At 27.4% G+C, this 23107-nt stretch overlaps 1 protein-coding gene and 2 long non-coding RNA genes across 7 annotated transcripts; 2 read left to right on the top strand and 1 right to left on the bottom strand.

Annotated features, from left to right (window-relative positions):
• LOC109347292 (homeobox-leucine zipper protein HAT5) lies at positions 320 to 3689 on the bottom strand. 5 transcript variants are annotated; one of them, XM_019587039.1, is made up of 5 exons: positions 3248 to 3689; positions 2556 to 2689; positions 1695 to 1934; positions 734 to 901; positions 320 to 700 (listed from the first exon to the last, which is right to left on the bottom strand). In XM_019587039.1, the coding sequence occupies exons 1-5, from the start codon at positions 3333 to 3335 to the stop codon at positions 560 to 562; spliced, it is 771 nt and encodes a 256-aa protein (XP_019442584.1). In that variant the 5' UTR covers positions 3336 to 3689; the 3' UTR covers positions 320 to 559. The 5 variants fall into 5 exon arrangements, with proteins under 5 accessions (XP_019442584.1, XP_019442580.1, XP_019442581.1 ...); XM_019587035.1 differs by having other exon boundaries at positions 320 to 901; positions 3248 to 3344; positions 3411 to 3689; XM_019587036.1 differs by having other exon boundaries at positions 320 to 901; positions 2556 to 2686.
• Positions 1860 to 2191, top strand: LOC109347293. The gene is made up of 2 exons (XR_002107590.1): positions 1860 to 1955; positions 1994 to 2191. It is a non-coding gene; the product is annotated as an uncharacterized LOC109347293 (long non-coding RNA).
• Positions 5748 to 21218, top strand: LOC109347174. The gene is made up of 3 exons (XR_002107569.1): positions 5748 to 5887; positions 7628 to 7633; positions 21208 to 21218. It is a non-coding gene; the product is annotated as an uncharacterized LOC109347174 (long non-coding RNA).

Genomic DNA, 23107 nt, shown 5'->3' with positions numbered 1-23107 from the left:
TACATGTTTACTTATTATTATTATTTTGTAGGGGATGTGTTAAAGAGTGTTAACTAATGTCATAAGAATATTATTTAAGGAATTCTAAATAAGAAAATTAATCTTAAACAACAAAGCACAGCATTTCTTGAAAAATGAAAACACAAATTTTCAGTACAAATTTTCTTTCTCTTTCTTAGATACCTTTTGACCTCCAGTTATATATGGATAACTTTTACAATTACATTAGTGATTGAATTTTTAAGTGAACAAATTGTAAGTAAACTAAATAAGAAATAAATATTTAAAAGTTAAACACTAAGATGTGAAATAATGGTGTACAAAAAGCATTATTTCATAATGTATACATACTTAATACTTAACTATATTATTGTACACTTATACTTGCACAAGATATAAACTTATTGTTAACTTTGGAAATACAAAACAAGACTCCATTGACCAAATTACTAGACTTTATTCATATAACTTATTTTATGGCCACCCAAACATGACTTTACCTTTTTTATTTGTTGCTGACATGATACAATCTTATAATATTCTTAATCAAAAGAGTTACTTAAAAAAGCACTGGTGCTCCATTATGCAACATATTACCCCACCAACCCAATGCCTCTCCTTCCTCATTGTTTTGGTGCTGAGTTTCATGTCCCACAAACACATCTGAAAGGTAACTTGTACCATCATCACTTCCATCATCACTTCCAACAACAAGCCGAGGACTACCCTCATCGACAACTGCACTGCCAACACTCCCGATGCTCAGCCGGTCCTCGACGACCTTCATGCGGATGATTTCAGCTATATTCACTGGCAGTGTATCGGTTTTTTTGTCTGATATTGGTTCCTCTTCAGGCATGTCTTTAGCTTCATTTTGAAGCTTCTCATGTAAGGATACCATCTGGAGGATGAAAAGTCAACATGTCACTAAGATAATCATAGTTGAAGTCCACTTGTTCATTAGTTTATGTGCTAGCTTGCATAAAAAATTCACCAGTCTTTTTCAGGAAAAGGAAGTGTTAGGCATATTTTGAGAAATCTACAAAGGTATATTCCTATACTTGCTTTGAAAATTGAAAGAAAAGGCCTTCTTTTCAAACAAGGTGGGGTTCAGAACAGATGCTACTCTTTATATAGTATGTGATTATTATAGTGCAGAATCTCATGTGTAGGACCCTTTCTTTCAGAGCTACCAATTATATTCTACATGAAGTGTCATATTTGTTTCCCTATATCTGATGGATTTCTGATTGGAAAAGCACTAATTTTATACTATAAAGGAACTCAATCACACAACTATTGACAGAAAATCTATATTCCATTCACCCAATATTTGATCACCCTTTATGCATAGCTGTAGTTTTTTTGTATTATTCACCAATTGTCCAATTCCAATTACCAGATTTTGGGTCTTTGACCCAGCATCCCTATAAGCAACTGGTATAACTTTGAGACTATTTCTTGGGCTAGTTATGGTAGTTAGGTAAAGTTCTCCAAAGTGGTGACTTCGGAATTCGAATCCTTGTTCATTTGGGGCGCACTTTGCTTACACTGCGGCTAACTACTTTTGAGTGTTCCAATTCTCAGATTGCATATATGACTAACCAAATCATAAATTAAAAAACTTAACTTTGCTAATGCATAGATATAATGAATCTTTTTTTTTTAACAGTGCATATCATGTATTTATGTACCTCAGATTTGAGTTTCTCATTGTCCTTCACAATGGAATCATATGATGAAAGTAGGGAGTCATAGGAAGCCTTAAGAACATCGTAATCCCTTTCGAGTTGCTTTGTTTTCCATCGAGCCCTGCGGTTTTGGAACCACACAGCCACCTGCCTCGGCTGCAACCCCAGCTTCTTGGCCAACTCAGTCTTCCTCTCTGGCTCCAGTTTGTTCTCTTCTTCAAAGCTTTTCTCCAACAGATGGACCTAATCATCAAACACACAAGAGTGTCACAACAGGAAATTTTCACAAGCTATAATACGAGTTTATCTTAGCCTTGTCACACAAACTTTTTCCACATCCTCAAATTTGGATGCAGCAATAGAAACTATAAAGAGTGAAGAAACTAAAAGTCTTACACAATAATTCTCTTATCAGTAAATCTGCTGGAACCTTAACTTAATCAATAACAAGAACAAGCATTCAGCTCAAGTTGTTTTGGTTTTACTTAAGGAAGAAAATGGTTCCAAAATCAATCACTTCATAGTTACAAAAGCAATTTTCTCTATAAAGCCAACCCCTACTTGCACACATAGTGTATTAAAATGCAAACTCAATGGCACATGTCAGAGACTGAGACTAGAATATGCTTGTTATCATATAAGAATATAAGAACAAATTCATATAAAGAAAACTTAAGCAGCATAAGAAAATTGAACAACCAATGCCATTCATTCATTCCATAGTTATATGGTATGCGATATCAGTTCCAATGGGTGGTGCCTGATTCAATGCGGTTGACCAGTTTTTATATTGTTATTACAAGACTAAAGGAGGGAACCAGGTAACAATGATTAATTCATTCGAAGTCAAGCAAAGAAACTAACCTGATCCGAAGTGAGGCGTCGCTTCTTCTCTGGTAACTGCTCCTCGTAATACTCATCATCAAACAATTCGTCGGGTGAGCTGAAAAAAGGTCGCCTCTTTGAGCTTTCCTCCATGCTCATCATCGATCTTCCTACTTTTTTTCAAATCCAAAAGTTCCCAATCACATCAATTAATACTCTTTCAGTCTTTTGTTTTATGAACATTTCAATTAGAACACACACCAAGACCTAATAAGCACATATACAGATGCAACACAACATGGAAACACAGAATCGTGACATAATTGAAACATTTATACATGAAAAGCATCAAAATGTTGAATACAATACAGCGTGTATTTAATTCTGAAAACAAATTCTTCGCTACACCTACCTTCTTCCGATCCTACTAAGTGGAAGTCTCGACCATTTAATCCTGACCGACATCCATTTTGAAGTATGAGCAATAATACATAAATCAGTGCTATAAAAAGTATTAAAAAAAATGAAAATTGAAAAGGAAAATTTAATCCTTGACTTGTTCAATACACAATCAAGTTATTTCCTTTAACACAAACCCATACTAAATTCAATCTTCTATTATTATCTACTTCTCTGTTGCTATTTTCTTAGTAACCAAACATAAACATTTTCAGATAAGAAACAAATCCAAAAAAAAAGTACAAAGATTTTTTGAAGAAAAAAAAAATGACCTTGAAAAGAAAAATCACCATTTCCAAGGAAGAGCATGTTATTCCTGCGACATGAAGAGGTGTCGAAGAAAATACGTCCACAATCCATTTCTGTTAAGAAACTCCGCCGGAAACCGCCGTGAACCACCGGCGATTATGCTTTTTGTTTTTTCTCCGGCGACGGAGAGATTAGAGAAAGTTAAGGGCGTGAATTAATAATAAGAGAAGTTTTTAGAATTAAGAAAAGTTTGAAGTTTGAAGAAATTATATTGAAATGATTATTAGCTTATGGCGGAAGAAGCTAGTAGTCCAAAGCAATCTCGCCGGAGTTTCCAACGGACATATGCTAAATCCCATCATACAGAAAGCGCCGCCCAGTTCCGGCGGTGGTTGTTTCTCAGCGTCAGTTTCCGGCGATGAAGAATTCCGGCGAGTGTTTGAGTCACTCTGTGTGTGTTATTTGTGCAGCTAAAGTTGTATGAGACATGGTGGGTGGGTTTTATAGTGGTTCTATATTTTGTGAAATGACTTAATTAACCCTTAGTGGAGGGTCATATGTGTAATTCACTCAAATTTGACTTTTTTTTATCGACAAATATTACTAAGTTAGTATTTGTTGTGGCCGATACTCGAACTATCAACCTCTTTCGCTCCACGTTTTCTCCGTAGTCATCAAACCACTTTATAATTCCTTTTTATTTTTTATTTTTTAAATTTTATTCACTCGAACTTACAATATATTTCACTTCATCTTTTAAATTCTTCCATTTAATCATTGAGTCACCTTATAACTCTCTATATTTAACAATTATTGACTCTTTAAATGAATTAATTTAAATAAATATGTGATGACTATATATAAAACTTTATATTAATAATACATAGATGTCACACTCTTAAATTAAAGTGATGTTATCCTTCAAAAACAAATTAAGAAGAATTGAGAATGATATAATATGAAAATAATAAAAATTTTAATAAAAATAAAAACAAACAATAATTTCATTTGTGTAAAATAACCTTAGACAAAATATATGAAGCAATAGAGAAAATAATGAACAACTAAAATATAATACCGAAAGACTATTCACCTAAATGATATAGATTATAGGCAACTTAATTTCATTAATAAATATATTTGATTTGAGTGTTGTGAATATAAAAAATGTGGAGAGACTTTGATCCATTCATTCTAGAAATATAGCATCACTCACAAAACCATCAACATTTATAATTGAAAACTATGAAAGAAACTTTTGTTTAATTTGATATAAATTAAAGGATAATTAGTTGAGGTGGGAATCAACTATCTCTAGATGAATTTCTCCATTGATATTTGAGATTCAAATATTATAATCATTATTGTAATGATGGATTAACTTAATAGTATAAGGGTACTATATAATCGATCGAACACTATTTGAAAAAAGTCATTATGCTTAGGAATTATTTTTTTTTGTTTCTCACAGGTATGTGAGGCTAACTCTTCCAGTGAGCATTTTTTCCATCCATAAGACTCGAACCCGAGACCTTGCTTAAGGGGAATCAAACATGTACACTTCAACCAACGCCCATTGGTCAGGAATGATTCTTTGATAACCTTGCTAGAGGGTTCAACTTGGTGAAGTAATCTTCTGTTTCAATTCTAACCCTACTTGTCATGACAATAATATTTAAACATTAAAAATGCTTCTCTTCATTTTATTTTTCATATTTATAAAAATATTAATAATATACACAAATAAAAGGAATCTTTGATCCTGCGTTGAGATATGTATCTCTCCACACTAAGAAATGACCTAGGTGGCCACATGCTTATGTTTTTTAATATTAAATTTCTGAAATTTCAGATTGTTCTCTACAGCTCCAAAATATATATGATAAATACTGTTCAATAAATTATATAAGAGTGTTAAATGCATACATTAATAGTGTAAAGATGTATACGTAATTCGTACATCATCTATCGTTCATTTGGATTATTTTTTTTGAAAAGTCAATAATAATTGAAAATGAACGGTGAATGATATAGTGACAACATAAAAAACTCTTACATGTCATTATATACATTTTTTTTTCTCATTTTATAAACTGAACTAGATTCAAGTAGATACTTAAAAAAGAGTAGTTGCACTTAATCACATGGTAGGGCTTAGAGAGGACACATGCAACTCTATCCCTACTTCATGTCCCAACCAATCGAAAAGTGACATGTACGTAAAATAAAAATTCATAAAAATAAAAGTTAACAATTTTATATTATTAGGTGCAATGTTATTGATTAGGGACAGAGGGACATGTGTATTTTGGGACAGAAGATCATAGGTGCAATGATATTGATTCGGCTTCAAGATGCTTGTAACACCTCAGTTATGTTATGTGACCTCTCAGGCTCATACATATATTGAGTGTGTCACCCCCAAGCTTAAATATCTCTGTAGTATTTTATTCTCCACAAAGGGGAGCCTCCTGCGACTTGAACCCATGACCTCGGGGACAAATAGTCATAATGACTATTTGTTCCTGAGGTCATGAGTTCGAGTTGCGGGAGGCTCCCCTTTGTAGGGATAAAATACAGCAATGGGTATTTAAGCTGGTGGGTGACACGCTCAGTGTATTCATGGGCCGGGGAGGTCGCATGTCAGGACTGAGGTGTTACTGGTGACACGCTCGGTATATTCATGGGTCTGGAATATCACATGTCAGAACTAAGGTGTTACAATCCTAAAATTAAAATAGTGTAATATCTATGTACTAATAATATAAAAATTTATATATAGTGGATATATCATTCATTAATTTATATTAATTTTGTCCAAAATTAATTATAATTGAAAATGAGTAGTAAATAATATAATAACAAGGTATAAAACTTTTATATTGTTGTTGCATATATTTTTTTCTCTAATTAAAGTATATAGTATTTTGGAAGAGAGGGACTTAGGGTTATATATATTATTGTCTTGGTAGTGTTAGCTACTATTATCCTCTTAATATGATGCAGTCACATAACCTAGCCGGGGAACATATATAGTGGCAAACACTTAAAGCATTACATGCATCATTATTTCTTTAGTAAAACTTAAACAATGTCTAGTAATGGATATTACTTGATAATAAATGAAAAACAGTGTCTAAAAAGTTTAAAGATTTATTCATATAAAATATACGAGTTCACCCATAATAAATACTTCATTAATCTCAATTTACTTGTCAATAGTATAACACACAAATTGAGATAATAATTAAATAGGTTGACTATTAATGTAAAATAATATATTTTTATTAAATTATTTATTATAATTCATATTCACTATTATCACACTTTATCTAATGCAATTAGGGGAACTAAAATAAAAAAAATAGTAAATATACATCTAATTCCTAAAACAGGAAAAAATAACTAAAAATATTAAAAGTACAATTAAAATGGGATGAAGAGAATAGATAGTTAAAATTCATAAGCATTTAGTGATATCTTTACCTTTATATGAAAAACATTGTTGATTTATATTATGATCCATGATGTCTAAGCCTCTTAATTTAGTGATTCATTTAATTTATTTTGATGAGCGATAATATTCATTAATGATAAAAAATAAAAAAATTAGGAGAATACTACTATCCATAAATTATTTAGATATTACACTCAAGAAGACAATTAGAAGAGTTTGACAATTATTCCACAAAAGAGAATTTGAAGCTAGGGAAACAGACATTGAGAAAGTTCCAAGAACACACAAATATTAAATTCATTACCTCATCTATGTGGATCACAATATTTTTAAATAATATTTTGTTCCTAACCAATCAAATATTCCATATAGTAACGAACCATAGTGATATCTATTGTTTCTTGCACTTTTTGCCCATCATCAACATATTAGCATGTCAAGATAAGTTGTTCTTGACATCATTAGGGATAACTAAGAGAAGACCAAATCGAGAGCAGAGGTTCTGCCAAACACAATAGGATTTAGGATTGGAGAAAAACAAGTGATTTGTTGATTCATCCACCATACCACAAAGAACACAAAATGGTGGGTCTTGAGTTCCTTAGACTCTTTGGCGAACAAGGTTGAATTTTGTCGAACACCTTCCAAAGCAATTCTTCATGCTAGACATCTCATCTTTGATGGTATATTACACGACCATAAAAGATTAAAGTAATCCTTATCACAAGGAACACTCTCCTCAAGAAGCATCTGGTAAGCATTACTTACCGAGTATAGGCCTCCTTTGTCATGCATCCAATTCCAGCCATCCATAGTGTCTTGAACAAGTCTTGCAGCTTTAATAACTATTAAAAGTTTGACAACTTCTTCTTGTTCCCAATGAAATAAGTTCCTTCTCCATTTAAGATTCCAAAACCATACACCATTTCTCCATTCACCGAAAGAGCTAATAGTGGCATCTTTGTCCAAAGTCACCTAAAACAATCTTACAAAAGAGTTTTTAAGTAAATCCCCTCAGCCCCATCCAAAGATCTGACCAAAATTTAGTGGAATGCCCAGAACCCACACTCCTTCTAATACCCTCCCCCAACAACCAGTGTTAATCACGTGCTCCTTACTATCAAGTTTACCTAAATCCCTCAACCATGATGAACCCCTCTTGAAGAAATCATGATCTCAAAACCAACCATTACAAAAGATCTCATCCCCATATCTAGACTTTAACACTTTCACCCAAAGAGAATCTCTCTCCAATAACATTCTCCACCTTTATTTACCTAGAAGAGTAAAATTAAACAAAGACATACTTTTAATTCCTAACCCCCTCCCTCCTTAGACTTACACATTTTCTCCACCTCCCTCTCATTTAATTTGTAATGAGATTTAGACACCTAATTCTTGATTAATATAAGCAATAATGTAGATCTTAACCCATACTTGATTAAATGTCAATTGAACCTTGAAAGATTCATAACTAATCATTTTAATCTCTCAAAGTTTAGGTCAACCAACTAAATTTCTGAATTATAGTGCACCACAAAGCACATGATACTACATCAGAACTCTATATATAAAAAATATTGAGCATGACATTGTATTCTTTGGTGGAAGAATGTTTGATAAATTTTATGCCCACTTTCCATTGGTTCCTTATGAAGGAATGTCTATCTTGACCCAATTGAAAATATACAGAAAAACAAAACAAAATCAATTAAATAAAGTCTACTCATCCTAATGAAATGTTGAGTCTACCAACATACACTTTTAGCCATTACTTTCAATTTATATATTGTTTTACCGTTTGATAATCTAATTGTATAGAACTTTTTAAACATTTTCATCAATAATTCTAATATTACCAGACATATATGTGTGAGAAAGATAAAGTGAGTTTTTTTATTAATTGCACTAGCTTTTTTGAATTAATGAATTATTTTTCTTTATCCTAAATCCTTTTCATATTTTTCCTTAGTTGTAAGACAAATATGTTTGATTGATTTTATGTTTAAGTTAGGCATTCACATCACAAGTTTCGGATAAAAAACTATTAGGTGTTTGAAATATATTTTAATATTGCATGTTAATATTGTATCGGGTTAGTAATTAGTTTAAAATAATTTATTTATTTTGCATAATTTTCATGACTAAAACATATGTAAAAGAATTAGTTAGTTAGTAGTTAGGTATTGTATTTTTTTATATAATAAGTTGTCTAATTTCTTTGTAATTCATTTCATTGAATCCATTCAATTCTATTCATTCAATGAATGAAATTCACATTCTTTTCTTGCTTTTTTGATTTCTAATATGATACCAGAATAATGTATTGATGCCTTTTATAGTGTAGAGGGAGAGAGTTGTTCAAAAAGATCGAGGAAAGAAATGTTGGAAGAAGAAAGTGCAATTGTTCAAAGGGATGCTTACTTTTAACAATCAAGTTTTAAGCCAAAATCAGAGAATCTTTATTTATCTTTTTACTTTCTTTCTTTATCATTCTCTTTTACAATATTCATATTCTCCATTTCTCTCAATCCGACTCGATATTTTTCAGGTAAATATTGTTCATATTTCATCATATTATTTTTTGGTTATTCTTTAGCAAAATTGCTCATATTTCATCATATTCTTCTCTTGTTATTCTTAAGCAAAAAAATGTTCATATTTCATCATATTCTTTGGCCAAGAAATCAAGATTGTATTCTTGAGCATTGTTATTATTGAATAATTATTGTTCATATTTCATCATATTCTAGTTTTCTCTCATTTTTTGGCTAAGAAATCGATATGATATTATTGAGCATTATTATTCTTGAACAACTACTATTTAAATTTCATAATATTCTAGATTTCTCTCATTCTTTGGTCAAGAAACCAATATGGTGTTCTTGAACAATAATGTAATTTAACCTTCTTTCTATTATATTGGTTCTTGATGAATAAAATTATTACTTTCAATTTCAATTAATTTTCTATTTCTTCTATTAATTCTCTTAGCATAACCTTGCTAGTTTCATGTACTATATTTTGAAGAATTTTCTATCTCTTTAAATTTCTTCTATTGAATAGTCTTCTTTGGATACTATTCTATGGAATCCTTGAGTTTCATGAGCATTTGTTGCAATTGATGAACAAAGACCTCCCTACGATATTTGAAAACTTGATAAAGAGACAAATACAAAGACATGTAGATCTTCAGTCAAAGACTTCGGATCTTTGTTCATTCAATCATCTTTCGTCCAAGCTGGAAGTTGACAATATCCACTCTCCAGCTTGAGAGAATGTTGAAATATATTTTAATATTTAGGATTAATATTGTATTGGGTTAGTAATTAGTTAAATTCATTTACCTTTTGCATAATTTCCATGATTAAAACATGTGTAAATTAAATTAGTAAGTTAGGTCTTTTATTTTCTATGTAATAGGTTGCTTAATTTTTTTGTAATTCAATGAACAAAATTCATATTCTTTTCTTATTCTTTAATTTCTAATATTAGGAGCTATCTCACTTTTTCATATGGATATCTCTCTCTTGCCTTAGATATTTTTTATTCTCCAATATACTAAAATAATTCATTTGCTTTATTTAACATCTTGAAACATAATATTATCTAGTTATTATTCTCTTTCTTCCATATTATTTGTTTCTTTGAAGAAGAAATATTTTTATTTACTTGTCTGTTTATGAGTTCATATAATTATTAATACTAATTCATTTTTCAATTTTCCCTTTTAGCATTGATAGTTACATTCATAATAGGAAATGGATGGAATAATTAAGAAACACCTCTTGTTGAATGAAAAATAAAATTGATTTATTCTTACACAATAACAAAACTCAAGATTCTTTCTTGGAGAGATGGCATAATCATGTTACTCAAATTTCAACAATATATTATTCTCATCATTTATTAAGCATCTCATGAATGGAATCAAGGGAACAATTCATCACTTACAAAAATGTGAGCCTAGTGTATGACATATAAGGTTAAGAATATATATTATGATGGCTGATTCTATACCTTATAATATAAATTATGACTTTGAGATTAAGGATAAAACATTTAGATGAAAGATCATAGTCAAATTGGGAAAATTGTAATGGATTTATATTTAACTATGAATAATAATAATACTTTAAATAGTTGAGGTTATTAGTTATGGATTGTAGCAATGCTATAATCTAAATAGTTTAATTTACTCATAATATATTAATTACTTAATGTAATGTACAACATTAAATATTAATTATTTGCATGGGTAGTAAATCATTAAAGAAGGTTTTTGTTTAAGAAAAAATAGAACAATTTTCACATGACCAATTTTCACGAGTAATATACCATTGGATGATTATTTTGACATTTCAAGGCTAATATTAAATATCATATCATATACCATTGATTATAAAATACATTCAAGGTAGTAATCTACAAATATTTACAAGTTTTTAATTTCTTGATATTTATACCAATGAGTAATTCGTTTAGTTTGTGTATGTAAGGTTAAGTTTCTGCCATATTTTCATATATTCTACAAATATAAACTCCATAATACTAAATCGTACTTCTAGAGTTATAATTATTTTTAAAGTGTACTTCATTATGGGACACGGTGGTTGGAGATGATAGAGGGAGACGAGTGCGATTTTTGTTTATTGTTTTTAAAAGCGATGTTACTAAAATAACATTATTAGTATTCTTATTATTAGAGAATAAAGCTATCATGACACATTTTATATATTTTACACATTTAACACATATGTTGAATTGTTTTTCAATATGTGTTTATTTATTTGTTAGCTAGTTAGTTTACACTATAAATAAAAATTTTCATGCTTTGACCAATTTAATGAGAAATAACCATAATATTCATTTTACACTTTCGCATTATTTTTGTAATACTTATCTCCCCATAGCAAAAATAGTATTAACTAAAAAAGAAGGTTGCATATGTTAGTATGTTAGTAAATCACTATATATATATATATATATATATATATATATATATATATATATATATATATATATATATATATATATATATATATATATATATATATATATATATATATAGTGATTTACTAACATACTAACATATGCAACCTTCTTTTTTAGTTAATACTATTTTTGCTATGGGGAGATAAGTATTACAAAAATAATGCGAAAGTGTAAAATGAATATTATGGTTATTTCTCATTAAATTGGTCAAAGCATGAAAATTTTTATTTATAGTGTAAACTAACTAGCTAACAAATAAATAAACACATATTGAAAAACAATTCAACATATGTGTTAAATGTGTAAAATATATAAAATGTGTCATGATAGCTTTATTCTCTAATAATAAGAATACTAATAATGTTATTTTAGTAACATCGCTTTTAAAAACAATAAACAAAAATCGCACTCGTCTCCCTCTATCATCTCCAACCACCGTGTCCCATAATGAAGTACACTTTAAAAATAATTATAACTCTAGAAGTACGATTTAGTATTATGGAGTTTATATTTGTAGAATATATGAAAATATGGCAGAAACTTAACCTTACATACACAAACTAAACGAATTACTCATTGGTATAAATATCAAGAAATTAAAAACTTGTAAATATTTGTAGATTACTACCTTGAATGTATTTTATAATCAATGGTATATGATATGATATTTAATATTAGCCTTGAAATGTCAAAATAATCATCCAATGGTATATTACTCGTGAAAATTGGTCATGTGAAAATTGTTCTATTTTTTCTTAAACAAAAACCTTCTTTAATGATTTACTACCCATGCAAATAATTAATATTTAATGTTGTACATTACATTAAGTAATTAATATATTATGAGTAAATTAAACTATTTAGATTATAGCATTGCTACAATCCATAACTAATAACCTCAACTATTTAAAGTATTATTATTATTCATAGTTAAATATAAATCCATTACAATTTTCCCAATTTGACTATGATCTTTCATCTAAATGTTTTATCCTTAATCTCAAAGTCATAATTTATATTATAAGGTATAGAATCAGCCATCATAATATATATTCTTAACCTTATATGTCATACACTAGGCTTATATATATATATATATATATATATATATTAGCTATATACAAGAATATTACTCAGTGACCAAGAATTGCCTTCAAATATTATTTTATTTCTTAGCTAATTGGTTTTTTTATATAACCCTTTAGCATTTTTCATTTCATTGTTTCTATTATGCATTTCATTTTTTTATTATCTTAAATTGTTTCAATTTGTTACATGCATTCTAATAAAGTTATTTGCCTTTTGTATTTACATGTTTCATTAAATTTTCAATTCATTGTTTGGATATATATTTAACATTATTTTCATTTCAGTGTTTCTATTCATTGCTTCCAAATGATATTTCATTGTTGTTATTTTTTATTTGCTTCATTGTTTCTATTATGTTTCATTGTTTCTATTCACTCTTTGAATCTTTGTAATTTGTAATTTCATTATTTCTATTATGTTTTATTTCTATTATATTTTATTTTGTTTGCAATGACTTGAGATGTTGTCACAATAATCATAGAAATATAGTTTTTAGCTATGAAGATTATGAAAAATAGGTTGCATAATTGAATGGGATATGCATAGATGAATGACTTCTTATTGACTTGTATTGAGCGATATGTGTTTAGCAATCCTGACATTACTTTATATGGATCGTTTACTTTATTTGAATAGTTATATTTAAATTTTGGTAATTTTCATATTAATGTTTTCATATTTTTATATAGATTTTATTTTAGAGAATTAGAATGTTTTTTATACTGAACTTATTTTATGTTATAATTTTTTTATATTTACTATAATATCCAATTTAAAGTGGGATAGGTTATTATTATATTAATGATGATTACTTATGATTATATGATTTATTTTTTTAGAAATTAAAAAAATTAAGAGTAAAATAAAAAATCGAAAATTAGTCTATAGTGGTAGTTAAAACATGTTTTGTTTTTATATATAATATATAGAAGTATATATGATATTTATCTTTTAAAATGTTAATATATGTTACACACCCTACTCTCAGGTCTTAAAATCGTCACTAACTAGCTCTATATAGGTAAAATATAAGTCATGTGCATAAAATGAAAATAGGGGAGTAGTTGGTGTGAAAAAAGGTCTTCCCACTGGATAAGTATTTATTTTCCCAAATAATATTTTGAACCAATAATATTAAAGTAAAAACAGAAAAATAATTAATATTTAATTTTTTAATTGATATAATATATTTTTATTGGTGTAGGATATAGTTCAGAAATCATTTGGAACAGTATATCCTTATTCAATATACTATGATACTTTTAAGGAAATATTATAGAAGTAAATTAAAAGAACAAATCAACTTCTCCTATGATGCTTTTGAAGAAATAGTGTACAAGTAAAAGAACAAACAAATTTTCCAATGCTCTTTCTTTCTAGTATTTAATTCCTTCACCCCTAAGCTAAGAGCCTAATAAATGCTATAGATTGGACATTATAGCTTTATGCATGGTATATATTTTGTCCACGTATTTTTTTTTTCTTTTAGCTTTAGAAAAAGTTGAATGGAGGATGAGAAGGAATTGTTGGACTTTAAAAAAATCTAAGGGAGAAAGAGTGGGAAAATGAAAAGTTAATAAAGGAAACAAAGAAAGAAGAGTGGCACCTAAGAAGGAACATTGCTTTTGGATATGTTTTGAAAGTGTGGGCAACTATTATTCATCAATGTATGGTTCATAACATCAAGATCACCTTCAAAACTTCTAGTGCTTCACCTTTGAGTATTTTTAGGGAATGCGACATATGATGTATATGCAACAAAGCTTACCTTTTTGGTAAGGAATTAATCTCTTTTGGGGTGTGGATGTGTGATTGTTCCTTTCAACAAGTGTCGCTCCCAGAAATTGAACATTTAACCTTTTGGTCATCTTATAGATCTAGTGGTGCGGTATATTACTAGATCAACATCTTCTTATATTTATATGCAATTGTACATAGTTAGATAAATAATATAACTATTGTTCCAATTTTTTGATGTGCTATTCACCATCCACTTAGTAAAATTGTGGTAACGAATTAAAAGTTTATAAACTTTAGTACACATTTAGTATATAAATATTATGAGCTTGGAAAGTGGTAAGCAATGGAGTTTAGAACTTTAGATTCAAAACACTCTCACAAAAGGGTTTTCGCTTTCAGTTTTTCCCCCACATAAAATGGGACATAATTCCTTAATATTATATCAATAGTAGACTAGCTTTATAACTATTTTAAGGATGTTTATGAGCATGGGAGGAGCCTCCATATCCACTATAGACTTGGGAGGATAAATGATCACTAGTTCAAAAATGTGTACAAATATATTACATTTATTATTTATTATTATTATTATTATTATTATTATTATTATTATTATTATTATTATTATTATTATTATTATTATTATTATTATTATTATTATTATTATTATTATTATTATTATTATTATTATTATTATTATTATTATTATTATTATTATTATTATTATTATTATTATTATTATTATTATTATTATTATGAGAAAAAAGTATATTCTGATATCATGAGGTAATTTATATCCTCCAGGTAGTAAAAGTATAACACATGTATTGTTTTGTTTAGTTTCAGAAATATTTTTGTAGAAAATAATTAAGTGTGACACATGTCATGATTTTAGTGGTCGGATGAGATTATTTATCTTCTTATAACAAGATATATTTATTTTCTATTATTTTTAGACTTATTATTCAATTTGGTTTTTATAAATTTTTGTATATACCATTTTGATGCATGAAAAAGTAAATTCAAACAAGTTCTCAAATATCAATTAAAATAGTCTCTATCAAATATCATAAAAATATTAAAAATAACTAATTTGATGCGCATTTTATACTATTCGGAACTACTTTGGACTTTTTAACCTTTCATGGACTAAATTAGTACACAAAACTTTTAAAAAACCGAAATAACAAATAAGATTTTTCTCTTATTATGATCATTGTCATATTGTTGATTTGTTTGTTAAGTTATAAACTTATAATTAGGGTTTTTTGTTACATTTCTTGGGTCAAGAGTTGGGAGCATCAAAGACTGAAAACACAAAGGCCAACAATATGAAGTAGCCACTATGGGCATTTTTGTTTAGTAAAGCAAACTTGGGCTTTATCTTTAGAGTCATAAGGCTTTTCTCTATTTTAATTATCTTTTTTTTTCATATGAAGTATTAGTTCATAGAACTTTTTTATTAAAGAAAAAAATTTATATATTGTCAGTCCATTATTTACCTTTCATTTTTAATATCATTGAATCTTCATAAAAATAATATAAACGAATGGTAAATAATATACTGACTGTATATAAATCTTTATACTGATAGTGTATAAATATTATACTCTTTGTATTAACCAATACTTAAATATTACAAAATTTTTGTTATAGTATTTGTTGTTATGTTGAGTGATGATGAGCACTATAATTGACTGCATCAATGATTTTTGGAACATGTGAGAATTATAATGTTAGTCACGTCACCATTTAATTGGATATAGAAACTTCAACCACACTTTTAGAACATTATAAAAATCATATAAAGAAAAAAATTAGATATTAAAATCAGAAAGAAACTTAACAAAATTAGGTAAAACTTAACAAAAACACTTAAATACTAAAATCAAAATTAGGTAAAACTTATAAAAAAATACTTAAACCCACCAGAAAACAAATGTATAGGATCTTCTTTAAGTTAACAACTTTGAAATCAAAAGATTCAAACTCATTTCATGTTATATCTCACATTTTAATTTCCACTTTATATGCAAATCTTTCACCTTTTTAACACAAAGTTTTTTCGAATAAAATGAGACATATGTCTAAGAGGTTTTGAAGTCAATTTATGATATCGAGTAGGTATCCTCAAGTGGCAAAAACATATTTGTTAAATATTGGAATAGATAAAAAAAATTAAATTAACCCATGGGTGAGATATCTCATGCATATATAAATTTAGCCCGTGCAATATATGCATAAGATTTTTATTTTATTGATAATTATGAAATATAACTTTGAAATTATTCAGAATAAAAAATGCATTTAAGTATCAACCATGTCTAATTTTTAATAATATTATTACCAATAGAATAATTTGTTATATATAATATCTATTATATACTTGGGCTTATAGCAATTTTTATATATAACGGGTACAATATTTTTATTTTTAAAATATAATGACATTTTATCTAAATCATTAAAAAAAAAACTCAGAATTATATGGCAATTGTCTCATGCCAGATTCTGTAATGTTTATTTAAAAAATAGTTTAATTAACAATAAGGTGTTGAATAAAAATTAAAATAATTTGATATTGCCAAGTGTCATACGTTACAACTAAGAATTATCAAAAATATGTAATTCCTTCTATCTTTAATGTTTATTTCTTTTTTGGAAGCTGCCCTCACATAAAGAAATCATCGATCATAACTCCAAACAACATTTCTTATTATTTTTTTCCATCTTATTTATCATCAATATTTATTTTTTTGCTATTCAAGAAAAAGTTACACTCTTACTTAATAATCTTTTCACACTATTTAGTAAAATTAAGAGACAAAGATAAAAAAAATCAATATCTTTTTTATTTTTATAACAATTAAATAGCAGAAAATATCACTATAGTACCAAATAAAAAATGAAATTAAATTAAATATTTGAGTAAATTTCTCATTTTGGTCGCTCATATTTTTTGACATTACCAGTTTAGTCCTTCAAAAAAGAAAAGACCAAAAATGGTTCCCAAAAATTTCAAATGTAAGTCAAATTAATCATTTTAGCATGTTTTACAACAATTGGTAGAGACTAATTTGACTCAAAAATGGCTAATTTAACCCACATATTTAAAAAATTTAGGATCATTTTAGATCTTTTCTTTTTAAAAAAACTAAACTAATAAGATCAAAAAATATGAAGGAATAAAATGGGTATTTATTCTAAATATTTTATAAAACGAACTATTTTTTGGAAAGTAAGAAAACATTAAGTAGTGTGTGTTTGATACGAAAATTTCATTAGGGAATCTTCAACATGCTACATGAATAAAGCCAAGTCCTCTTTGTTGGTGTAGGTGGCATGCAAATATTGATCCTAATTATGAACTACTTTTATGCTTTCCACCTAACATTTCCTTAGTTGGGAGATTGGTATGTATGAGATTGAGTGGTGAAAGAGAATCTTATATCACGTTAGTTGAAATATAAATACTTATGATATAAATAAAATGTATCAAAAAAATGTTTTAGAAATGTTCATATGCACCCATAAGTAATAAGTAACCATACTTTCTAGATGTAAACAAATACCTGAGCTATAATATGTAACATTTTTTTGGTATTACTAAGTGTATCTTCTGATCTTATGACTAAAGGATTAATTTATTTTAGAGTTTGTGATTATCATTTCTAATAAATATCACTCACAAGAATCAAACTCTTAACTGTTTGATATTAATATGTATTTTTTAAAATCTAACAATTAAGATTTTTTTTCCAGATATATAGAACATGCATGTGTCCTAAAAGATGGGAATAGGAATATAATATGTGAATTAAAAAATTGTTTCTTAAACCAACTCTAAAGTCATTTGATGGACTAGATTTGTAATAACTTTTAAAAATTAATAAAGTAACATCTTTATAATTATTAGCATCTCACAACTAAATTAAATAAGTAAAATAAAAAGATGGGAAATGTAGCTTTCATTCTTTAAACCATGCATCGCTTAACTATTGATTATCGTTTGTTTTTTTTTTTGCTCGTTTTAATCTACATCAAAATATTATAAACATTTATATAGAAAGATTTATCATTTTTTATCATTAACTTTAAAATCTATTTACTTGTGGAAAAAAAAATTAAAATGGTTAAAAGGGTAATTCTATTGATTTATTATTTATGTACTTTTATTTATGTAATAATGTATAACATTAAATTTATTGAATTGAGAAATGATGAATGACAAATATGACAATAACTACAAAAAAAGCTAGTATAAATAATCCCATGTTATACATTTCTACATTTATATCCCTGATTTTAGCAATAACATAAAGAACTTTAACTCGACTATTCTACAAATACATATATACATCGAGAGAGGGTCCAAATTTATATTTGTTTGCAACATTCACATGGTTAGATTTCAGACCAAATATCACTATGAAAGAAATGTGAGAGTATTAATATATCACAGGGTTCATATACACTTAGCTTCTACTAACGAGCGTTGGTTCAAATGGTACATGTTTGATTTTCTTTAAGCAAGATCTCGAATTTTAATTTTATGCATAGAAAAATATTCGCTGAGAGAATTAGCCCCACATACCTGTGGATATTTCTAGCTCAGATAAAATTATCTCCGGTGCAAAGATGCATATGGAAACCAAAAAAGAAATATTTAGCTTCTCAATTCCAAAATAATTTGATTTGTATTTTTGTATAATGTACTTTATGGGCAAATCTTGAACCAAACTTATTAATCATTTTGTCTACCATCTCTATATCTATCCATAATTTCAAATCAATCAAAACAGTAACTCCACAATGCACCTTCTAGAAATCTAAAAACATGCATGAACCATTGAAATTAATGTTCCATCTTTATGGTCCTTTAATTCCAATAATTGTTATTATTATAAATATATAGAGGAATAGAAAAGTGACACTTTGCATCATGATTTCCCATCTATGAACAATGAAAGGTAATGTCAAAACAAAAGAGTCAAACTCCAATGTGGTCACAACATATATAGCCCACAAATTATAGCACTTGCTTGATCAAGCATCATAGATTATTATAATATGATGCTTGGTCACATTTTATAATATTACTATGTATATATTTTTAAGATGAACTTATTATATGAGATGAAAGAGTCTAATGATAATTTTAGATAATTATAATCTGTTTTTTAATATGCGATTGTGCATGGTTATATTACATTTATTATAATTGTGAGAAAATATGGTTAATATCAGCTCTCAACAGTTACTACATATGTGCCTGTCCAAGGCTCATAATGATAATGAGTCTATTTTTAAAAAAAAATTTAATTAAATATTTTTGTTTTTATCTTCTATTTTTGTTAATATGTTTAATTTTTATAAATTTTTATTACATTATGTAGTTCTACTTTAAATTCATTTGACAAACTTAATAATTAAGACAAGATGGTTAAAACTCTATACATAAATTGTGATAACTTATAGATACAATTCTTTTGTTCCCCACGGAAAATTTGTCTATATGTTTTTAATAAATTTAGGGCTCATATTTTTTTACATGCACAGGGCCTCATATATTTCAGTTAAGAAAACTACTAAAACTATATTATTATAACCACAATTATAATCGTAAAGTACAATTTAAAACACAAATATTATAATCCACATATACCCATAGTTGGCTGATTTTAATTGTTGTAAAGTATTTACCTATATTCTAAGGTAGCTATAAGCCAAAAGCCTATAGCATCACACTTTAATGAAAATGGAAATGTTCTTTGCATTAATCAGAAGCCCTTGAGACTAATTACACCTTCTCCATTAATTTATTTCACTTTCATTATTGGTGAACTTAATTTCTCCAAGTAATAAGTGCATTATATATGATTAGTAATTTCCACTCTTTTATCAATGCTTCTTAGTGCATTTAACTCTTCCTCATAAACTCATTTACTTCTTGCAAACAACTTCAACTACACCAAATATTGTTCATTGCAGAAATTGAGGTAAGATAGAGTGATAATTCTAGCACCAAAGGTTACCAAAAAGGTGTGCTCAATTTTCTTTGACCTTGCATTCTCAAGTATATCCTAGTTTTTACTTCTTTTTTCTTTTACATTCATGCTAATATATTCCAAAAGTTTTCATCTTTATCTAGATTAGGCTCTTCTTGAATATGATTACATTTATGATTATGCCATAAGGTCATGAGGAGTGTTGTCTTATATTTATATTTATATAATCAATGGTATCCTTTCGTGAATCAGAATACTCTCCCGTACTAGAGAGGAAAGTGCTATGAAAAAACAAAGAAAAAATCATATGTAGTGACATTTGCATTCATTTGTTTACAGTGAAAACACATTTTTACTCATAAAACTAAAAGAAAAAACAACATTTTTCTTCCTAATGTTGGAGAGGAATCTGACTCTCCTCTTACCTATGATAAAGAAATTAATCATTTCTTAGAGTGTGCTTCCTCTCTCAACAAATATCGTTTTTAGAAATTAAAATTTGATGTTTGACCTAGTAAAATAGATTATTAGACTAACTTTTCATTCATTTTATCTTATATTTATAGTTATATGTTTTAAATTTTGGATATGGTTATAATTGTGATCAATTAGGTCACTAACCATTCTAATGTGAATTGAAGTTATTGTCACACTATTTTTCAATACAAAAATGACATTAACCCACTCATTTCAGCATTAGTTAAAATTTTATTTCTTTATTAGTATTGATTACCATTTAAAACAATGTTATTTGTGTTATAAATTTGATTTTTTTTTTAAAGAAAGAGGAAATAACGAGTAGGAAAATTGTGGGGCCCTCTTTTCCCAAAGAGAAAATTGAGATGTTATATAACATTGTTGTATTAATCAAAGTTATTTGTTTTACTTCTATCTAATAAGTAATAACCACTACGTATGAAACACCCTTATATATAATCGTTATAATTATTATTTATATGAGTAAATAAATGTACTATTTGCATATGTGTGAAGGTTAAATTTTATATAGCTAAATATTTGTAGCATAATTTTTTTCCTAATCTTTAGGTACTCATACTATTGAATTGTATATATTTTTTTTCAAATAATAGTATATTTTCTTAAATAAATTAACCTAAAATATTTTCAACCATGAGAAAATAAGGACATGTGTTACTTCCTGTGAATAAGTGATATAATTACTCTTCAACATATTAATTGCCATGCATTTTATCATTTCTAATGTTCCCCTTTGTAAGATTTTATTTCATTTTCTCCTTAAATAATTAGTAGAGTTCTTAACTTAGTGTCTTTTAAGAGGACCATAGACATATTGGATTATTATTTTATTTTATCAATATGTTCCATTAGGGACATTATTTTTCCTTCAACCAGAGTGTTATGAAGTCGACTTTCATATTTATGTTACTAACTAAACTCCTTACGTAATATTTAAGAAACATAGTTATTGATTATGTTGAAGATTGTTTTGTAATATAATTTTATTTCAAAAAAATATTAATAAGAGAGGGATGAAATAGTAAAGCAACTACCCTGATTTTTTCTTAAAATTTATTATATTATTTTTTAAACATTTTTTCAAATATTTTTTTTACTTTATGTAATTTGTATGGTTCTTCTAAAAGTTATGGATAAGAAATCGAGTTATCTGATAAGTATAGATGTTGATATTGCTTATAAGATTATTATTTTATAATGATTTTACACCTATGAAATAGATAATTATGAGATCACAAATTGTTTTTGTCAAACTTTACTGCAATAATCATAAGATCATATAAAGTTTTATAAATTACTTAATATTGATAACATGTATTTTTGTGTAAAAATTATATCATATGGACTTTATTGAAGAGAGAAATTAATTTTAGATGTCAATTAAAATATTTTATTATTAATATCATTACTCATTCATGTTTGAAAAACTCCCAATAATCTCTGAATTAAATACTCTTTAACAATACAGGAAAAGTGGATATATATTATACGCTTGATTGAGTTATATGGGAAAAGTCAATGCATAGTATAGAAATATTATTTTCGGAAGATGAATTTCTTACACATAAAGAAAATAGTTGAATATTTTACTCACATTTTAATCATCAATGAGTTTAAGTTTAAATGAATGTACATTTTTCTTTAATTTCTTTAATTATTAATTATTGTTATTTAGAATTAATATGTAATTTTGACACTTTAAAACAATTATATATATTTCTGTCGTAGTGCTTGTTGTCTCTCTTTTTTGTGTTGTCTAACTTTTTTGTTTATTTTTTTCTGTTTTTCCTTAGTTTGATATTTGGTTGTGTTAGAAGTTTGAATTAATTTTATTATATTAAAATATAATTTTAAGATAGACAAAATCGCTATAATAATATCTAAATTTTAAACGTAATTAATCATTATCTCTTGTGGGGAGCAAGTTATTGTTCGGTGACTTCCAGCTTATTGGGATAGGTAGCTCTGCTAGGGCATGCTCCAAGCTCCTTGGAATCTAATTCCAACATTCTTGGAATCCATCTCCAAATTTCTGGGAAATCACTCATAATGCCTCCTCCAACAGTGGTCCCCTGGAGCTTTCTGGCAGAAACGAC

Source organism: Lupinus angustifolius, chromosome LG05 (genome assembly GCF_001865875.1).
Source record: "Lupinus angustifolius cultivar Tanjil chromosome LG05, LupAngTanjil_v1.0, whole genome shotgun sequence".
NCBI lineage: Eukaryota > Viridiplantae > Streptophyta > Magnoliopsida > Fabales > Fabaceae > Lupinus > Lupinus angustifolius.
This window is presented reverse-complemented; position numbering and strand designations above follow the sequence as displayed.

Excerpts from the sequence above, each read along its gene's own strand:
- LOC109347292 (XM_019587035.1), bottom strand. The coding sequence starts at position 3,335 with ATGGATTGTGGACGTATTTTCTTCGACACCTCTTCATGTCGCAGGAAT. Across the intron at positions 2,690-3,247 it reads TGGTGATTTTTCTTTTCAAG|TAGGAAGATCGATGATGAGC; the intron begins GTCATTTTTTTT and ends TTTGAAAAAAAG. Across the intron at positions 1,935-2,555 it reads GACGCCTCACTTCGGATCAG|GTCCATCTGTTGGAGAAAAG; the intron begins GTTAGTTTCTTT and ends TTTGATGATTAG.